At 34.0% G+C, this 7,987-nt stretch overlaps 1 protein-coding gene across 10 annotated transcripts in view; it reads left to right on the forward strand.

Moving 5' to 3' along the window:
- MTF2 (metal response element binding transcription factor 2) overlaps positions 1-3,268 on the forward strand; it is a 62,678-nt gene extending 59,410 nt beyond the window's left edge. For all 10 annotated transcript variants that reach the window (XM_002751106.7, XM_035252163.3, XM_017974944.4 and 7 more), the window contains one exon: positions 889-3,268. In XM_002751106.7, coding sequence (XP_002751152.1) covers positions 889-1,246 — 358 coding nt within the window. In that variant the 3' untranslated portion in view covers positions 1,247-3,268. The remainder of the gene's footprint in view (positions 1-888) is intronic.
- The last annotated feature ends 4,719 nt before the right edge of the window (positions 3,269-7,987 follow it).

Genomic DNA, 7,987 nt, shown 5'->3' on the forward strand with positions numbered 1-7,987 from the left:
ACTACTTGAGCCCAGGAGGTCAAGGCTACAGTGAACCATGATTGTGCCACTTCACTGCAGCCTGGGCAACAGAGCGAGACACTGCCTCAAACAAACAAAAGAAAACAATATTTTGAGTTGAGTACAGATGAGGAAACTGAGACATAGCCCAATATTGCATTTTTACCAAGTATGACAGAGCTAGGTTGTTACCTTATGCAGTATGACTGTAGGTCTTTGAATTTAGTTGTTGAGCTATATTCTCCTTTTATTATAAGATCATAAAATAATTGGATTTCTTTGGTGAAAAGGACCTCAGAGATTATCTAGTCCAACCCTTTCACTCAGTAAGTGAACACAGAGAATAAGAAATTTGAATTTGGCCAAGTAGTAGAGTTAGAGATAGATACTCTTGACTTCTAGTTTGTGCTTATTCTGGTGTATTACTTCACTAGGCCTAGAACTGGTAATAAGAGAACCTTTATTCTAGTTCCACTCTTTAAGCGCATGGAACAGTGTCATATATATAGTTTGTGCTCATTAATTATTTGTTGCAATGAACAAATGAATTAGCTCTTTTTAATGATGAGATTATTGGTAATACCTGACTTTACGAGTAGGGCCTCTTGGTAAGAATTGTTCTTCTTGGCCTCCTAAGTAAAAAAATTACCCTAAGCTTACTAGTAGTTAAGAAAGAAAAGCTCTACAAAATTCAGCCCCAAGAAGGTAACAAAATCTAAAGTAATGAATGCAAGTGATAGTCCATTTATATAGCATTTATTGTTTGGGTTTGCTTATTTTTATGTCATCAAGGATATATGGTATAATAGAGTAATCCAAAAAAGAGAATGTATTGTGTGGGCATAGGTTGCTTAAAAAGCTACAATTCTGGCCTTCTCTGTTCCGTAGATTATCTGACTCCAGAAAAAGAACACGTACAGGAAGATCTTGGCCTGCTGCAATACCACATTTGCGGAGAAGAAGAGGTCGTCTTCCAAGAAGAGCACTCCAGACTCAGAACTCAGAAATTGTAAAAGATGATGAAGGCAAAGAAGATTATCAATTTGATGAACTCAACACAGAGATTCTGAATAACTTAGCAGATCAGGAGTTACAACTCAATCATCTAAAGAACTCCATTACCAGTTATTTTGGTGCTGCAGGTAGAATAGCATGTGGCGAAAAATACCGAGTTTTGGCTCGTCGGGTGACACTTGATGGAAAGGTGCAGTATCTTGTGGAATGGGAAGGAGCAACTGCATCCTGACTGTAGGACTGAACATTATGTTCACTGCACTCTGATTTTCTGTAGGTACAGTTCAAAGCCCTAAAGGAGTCTGGCTTTTACTATCTTTCTTAAAAAAAAAAAGTCAAAAAAATTCAAAAAAGGGGATGATACTAGCCTTAACATGTACCTGTTAATGTTATGGATATTGTCATAAAAAGATATCTTTTAAAAATCAGAACAGAGACTTAATTTTTTAAATCTTAAGATTTGTAGAATGTTTCTAGGATAGGATATTAAAAATGATTGAAACCCATGCATGGTGTTAGACAATTTTTCTAATTATTCCATTGAGTCAGTTTTTTGTGATTAGTGATTATCAGAGCAAACATCATATAGATAGCACAAGTATTTGGAGAAACGTTGTCTGTTTTGTTACCAAAATGTTGGAAAAATTTATTTCAATACCTTTTAGATTTCATAAAGTGCAGTGTATATAATGCCTACTGAAAGACTGTAAAATATTGAAATTTTCTTTCAAGCAAAGTGTAAAAAATATATTGAGCCTGTAAATTGCTCTGTGACTAGACTTCATTGTCGTCTTAATATATTCTTGCATGTGCATATATATACACACACGTGTATATATATGTGTGTGATTATGTGACCTATGCAATACAAATTATGGGAATGGGCAGCTTTGGAATATATATCCCATAATTCTTTTTTCAGGAATAGTTGCAGTATTTACACAGCAGCATTTCTTCTCAGGCTTTTATTGGGTGCTGTTGCTTGCTATGTATGAAAAGAAATGTGTCAGACGAGTTTAGTGTGTTCTCAAGAAGGGTGTGAACAACAGTGTTCATGGGCTTTTAGAATGCTTTTCACTTTTAGTCCTTGTAACTCAGCTGTTCAGTACCTAAAACAAATTCAAATAATATGAACATTATCTCCTACTAGAAGTAACGTTTTCATGGCACATTATGATTGTAAATGTCTCTCAGTTTTAACAGTAAGTCTATAGGAGTCCTGTGAAGATTCCTGAAATGTCTGTAGTAACTGTTAGTCATGTTTGAATAAGTGTAGTATGAACAAAGTATTTTATTGCACAGGGTTGACAAACAGTATGTTGCCAGCTGAGGCTTCTGCTGTTTTATTACAACATTACCTCTTGTTTTTATAAAATGTACCAAGATTTAAATTGATAACTTTATTTTACATGTAAAAAAAAAGTTTCTTTTATCACCAGTGTTAGAGTTGTCTTCTGTTTCTTTTTGTTTTGTTTTATTTGTTTTCCTTTTTAGCCAAAGAGTGAACAGAAGATTTGCTTATTTTGGTGGCTATTCATTTTACTTTTAAAAGTGATTGGTGGATTTTAGACTAATAATGGGGGAATTTGCCGCCAAAATAAAAAATATGTAAAGTGTAGTGATTACAGAGTGGTTAAAAATGTGGGTTAGTACTTATTTATTCCATTAATTGATTATTTGACTGTTTATAAAGAAAGTTGCTTTATTTCTTTAAACATCTTCAAAAGATGATCCTTTCTTGTCACATTATAGCCAAAAGAAGCAGAGAACTTCATTGTCTGCATTTGGTTCCTGGTTGGCCAGGTATAAATGAGCTTTACAAAAGTGCAAATTAAAAACTGTTACTTCTGTTTACCTCCACCAAAACTTGATTTTCCCCTAGCTATTAATTTAAAGTTGCCTTTCCTGCAGCTGCAATATTTTGAATAACACACAGAGTTTGTGTTGATTTTTGAATGTTTGTTTATATCTAGGGGTAATGAAAAATGTAAATCCCGTGTAACTTTATTCACTCCACCTGTATCATATTATTCCATTTTCCCCAAAGTCCTTTAATTCTAACTGAACACCAGCAGTATTTTTAGAAACTTTTTCTTTAACATATTTGGAAGATGATTTATCCAGCTGAACTGTCTTTAGACGTAATTATTGTGAATGTCTGTTTTATTTTTTCATGGTGGTTCACATGGCTCTGATGTTCAGTTTGTATTTTTGGAATTGCTTTACTTAGAAATTAAAACAGACCAACATTAAATGTGTGTATTTTTTAAAGAGCTAATGAGTTTTGCCTCTGTATTTGCTTGAAAATACACACTAGTGCAGTAGTTGACTGCTTTTATTTAGCTAGGGTGGTAAGGATTTTCTAATTCCACTGCTATTATGTTCACTTGAATTAATCTTTATAAAACTTTGCTTTCATTTGTCCTCGTCCCTTGTATAATATTAATAATCATCACATGTTCATCTTAAATGGTCTTAAATAAACTACATTTAGCTAGCATGTACACTTTATATTTGAAAGACAGTATGTCTCTATTGGGTGCCCAAACTTTAAAAAATTCAGACTTAACTTTCCAACTATGTTTTCTTCTTACATAGAAGGTGTTAGGGTTCATATAAAAGGAGTTCCTGTATTTTAAAAATAAGTTTTGTCCCAGGCAAATAAAAGATGTAGAAACAATATACCTTCCTAATTGTAATTCTATTTTTATTCAAAACAAATACATTTTTATAAATATTCTGCTACTAAGTGATAAATCTGTATTCCTAGACCCTTAGACCACCAAACTAGAGCTGCAATAGAAGCTATCAGAGATACTCTATAAATTTTAATATAGGAGTGATGAAGCCAGATCTTGCTATGTATATTTTTTTACCAAGTATTTAACAGAATTATATGTTCACTGATGTGTTAGAGTTGAGGGTGTCTTGCCTCCTTTTTTTTTTTTTCAAGATATGTCCAAGTTTACATGCTTGGTTTCTATAATGTATATGTTCAGTAGATTTCTGCTATTCGTGTTGGGGGTAGAGCTGTTTCGGGCTACTTTATTGAATTTCTACTAGGCACTATCGAATTTTGGTTGGAATATGATCTGACTTAGGCAATTCTACCAGACTGTTTTACAATCTGGTTCTATTGTTGTTTGAATGAGGATGTGATGACAAAAGAAGATGTTTGTGCAGCATTGGGAAACAGTTTTTTGGTTTTTTTTTTTAAGCCGTTTTTGTGGGGAAATTTTTCTTAGTTACATTTGAGTACCTCAATGAATGCATACACCCATAGTCTCCTTTGGTTTTTTTTTCCTGTAGCAGTTGATTAGTCTTGTTCAGAAAAATAAAAACTGGACAATGAAACGTAAGAATGTTATCTGATTATGGATTCTTTTCTAATTGGTAGCAGTTAGAAAACCAGCTGTCTGTCTGAGGAGATGGAAGAAGCTATGAAAGCAAACTGATTGGTTCTCTGTAAAACAAGTAGATGGAACAGGTATAATATTTGTAACTCTTAAAAAATTTCTTGGAGTAATAGCTAGAATAAAATATTATTCTCTCTTTATACTTAGAATAAGATTACAATTAACTAGCTTACTCTTTTTTTTCCCTCTTCCCTCCTCTCATTTCTACTCAACAAAATCCCGCTTTGCTAGCTCCCCTGGTATTTTCTCTTTGTGGAAGATGATGAGTGTATAAACTGTATTCTTAGTAACTTTTAATTTGTCCTGCATCTTCAGAAAATGTGATGTGTCATTTAAGATACCTTTCCACTGGATTTAGGCAAGGAACAAACCATTTTAACTTTCACAGATGATAAAATATATTTGTGGGTAAAAATACATCCTGCTCAAAAATCAGTCTATTTTCTGTTCTTTATATTCACTAAAAGGTGTCTAATCCATTTTTTCTCCTAACCCTATGACATGTATTCCCAGTGTGGGTGATCACATCCATAAATGGGCAAAAATTTGTTGGGGACAGGGGCAAAAAACCTTAGATAATGGTTTGTGGTCCTCCGAAGTCCAACCCATCCAACAAAAATCTTCATGTCTTAGTATTACTCTCACTGAATTTTCTTAGGTGTCATATAGGCAGCTTTGACAGTGAGTTCATGGAACTATATATAAAATATGTATAGTATCTGTGCTACAAAACCATGGCAAATGGCTAACTGTGCTTTGGAAGAATGATTGCTCGATCTTGCAAATGTCTTGTGAGAGGTGGTTTGCACATGCCTGTTGGCTGTCACTGGCACCCTTGTGGATATTTACGTTTGATCCTCAGTGCTTTTATGTATGGCCTGGGCTTGAAGAATTAAATTAGTTTATATTTTATTATTTTAATTCTAACCAAGGTTATTTACCCCATCATTAAATGTCAAATGCTAAAAAGAAAAAATACTATCTAAAATACTAAAAATACTCTAGGAGCTAAAGTAATTTTTTTCATATCAAGCAGAAGTTTAAACTCACCAACAATAGTTTAATAAATTAATTGGCTGGGCACAGGTGGCTCATTTTTGTAATCTCAGCACTTTGAGAGGCCAAGGTGGGAGGATCACTTGAAACCAAGAGTTCAAGACCAGCCTGGACAACATAGTAAGACCCTGTTTCTACAAAACAATTTAAAAATTAGCTGGGCATGGTGGTACATGCCTGGAGTCCTAGCTTCTTGGGAAGCTAAAGCGGGAGGATTGCTTGAGCCCAGGACTTCAAGGCCGCAGCAAGCTATGATCATGCCAAGTCAGCCTGGGTGACAGAGTGAGACCCTGTCTCTGAAAAAATTTGTAAAAAAAGAAATTAATATTTTTCAAACATTTTACTTTTGCTGGAAAATAGGACTTTTGAATGATTTTTTAAAAAATTGATTACATTGCTTTTCTGAATTTATATGAATTAATTTACATGTGTAATTTGATACATTATAATTAAAATGTAGTTAAATAAGTTAATAGCATCCTGGATTAGTGATGTGTCCTAAGTGACAGATTATAATTAGTGTTTTAATAAGTGACACTTGAATATATTGTCTTTAATCCTATTGTAGAATGTAAGGGTTTTTTTTTTTTTTTTTTTTTTTGAGATGGAGTTTTGCTCTTGTTACCCAGGCTGGAGTGCAATGGCACCATCTCAGGTCACTGCAACCTCTGCCTCCTGGGTTCAAGCAATTCTTCTGCCTCAGCCTCCCGAGTAGCTGGGATTACAGGCGCACGCCACCACGCCCAGCTAATTTCTGTATTTTTAGTAGAGACGGGGGTTTCACCATTGACCGGGATGGTCTCGATCTCTTGACCTCATGATCCACCCGCCTCGGCCTCCCAAAGTGCTGGGATTATAGGCGTGAGTCACCACGCCTGGCCCAGGTTTTTTTTTTTTTTACAGAATTTGAGATGGTAATAAGCAGATAAGAGATTTAGTGAGAGGTATCCCTGAGTATTAGCTTTTCTCCTTGAGGAGACATTGAAGCTTAAGGAAATGAAGTTTGTTGGAAAGAGCTTTGGAAGGGAAAGCCTGTTGGTTCATCTAAGACTTGTGGAAGCATGGTTTTGGTTTCTGTATCCTTTTGTCACCAAGTTCCTGCCAGAATCCAAGAGCATATTCTATAAAGGGTCTGTTCGTTTTAAAAGTTTTATTGTAATTCTGCATTACGTTATATCTTAGATTTTTGGGGTTATTTTAAGTTGACAGGAATTTTCCAAGGAGGAATTGTGTCATTAGAGACCCATTCTTTATAAACTATGGTTTGTTCTGTAAACAACTTTTAAAGCATTTGAAGACCAGAAACATTGAGGATGCGTTTTCACTGAAGCATGTTTTAGAATGTATTGAACATTTCAGACTTTTAAAAACACCATTTTTATAACATGTTAACCTTTCCTACCTTTCCTTTCTACTGAGAGATTATGAAGATTCATTATTGTTAATTGCTGTAATACGGTGTGCTACTCATGGGAGTCTATATGTGGGTAAGGAATCTTGTCCTTACACTTAATGACAGGCTATGTAGTACTTTTATATTCTTCTGCTTTTATATATCTTCTCTCGGAATCCCTATGTTAATAAGCCATGTTTATTCATAGTGCATTGGGCAGCTTTCTACTCTCCCACATAGTTTCTAAATATTAATTTGTTATAGGCTGGAAAGCATTTAGGCAAGGCTTTCTGGGACAAATAATCACATGAATAAAGTTCAAACCTTTTACAAACCACAGCTGATTTTTTAGATGAGGTTTTGAGAGTAGTTTACTTCGGAAAAAATGTAAATGGCTTTTTAAAAAATATTGTTTACCACTGGAAATATGTATTTTTTCAGTTTGTTATTCTTTATACTTAATGAAATATAAGTGGCTGAGATACTTAGAAATGTGGCTGCTGGATAATTAAGCTGTAACTGTAATGTGGGCTAGAGTAAGTTGATTATTTTATAGCTCTCTAATTGGTCTTCACATTTTCTTAAAACACTTCCAGGCAGAAACTGCCTGGGCAAACATAGCACCATGGTTTTCTGTTAACTGGTAGGTAGTGTAAGACTAGTGCTAGTGTTGGCTCATGTATTCTGTGTGTTGTTATGAGAAAGAAAAAATAGTGTTTTGCCTGGTAGGGACTTGCTGTATAAGAATAATACCATTTTAGAGAACAGCAAATTGCCATAGCATGGTTTTATTACATGTATATATTTAACAGGCATAAAAGAAGCCTAAAGGAATAGAATGGAGATGTTATTAGAGTAGCAATTCAATATTAATTCCCACTACTTTATAGATTAAATGGATGCAAGAATTGATGTTAGTAATTTGCTAAACTTTTTAGTACTTTAAGTCCTGGAATTGTTTATCTACAACTAAGATTGTCAAGCTTCAAATAATTATAGTAAATTTCTAAGATAATTGTTTTACCAAATTCAAGTAATAATGTTTATTAAATTTGATTTGTTTCATGATCTTGGGTAAATAAGTATAACTAAATTTATAAAATGAAGT

This window comes from Callithrix jacchus, chromosome 7 (genome assembly GCF_049354715.1).
Source record: "Callithrix jacchus isolate 240 chromosome 7, calJac240_pri, whole genome shotgun sequence".
NCBI lineage: Eukaryota > Metazoa > Chordata > Mammalia > Primates > Cebidae > Callithrix > Callithrix jacchus.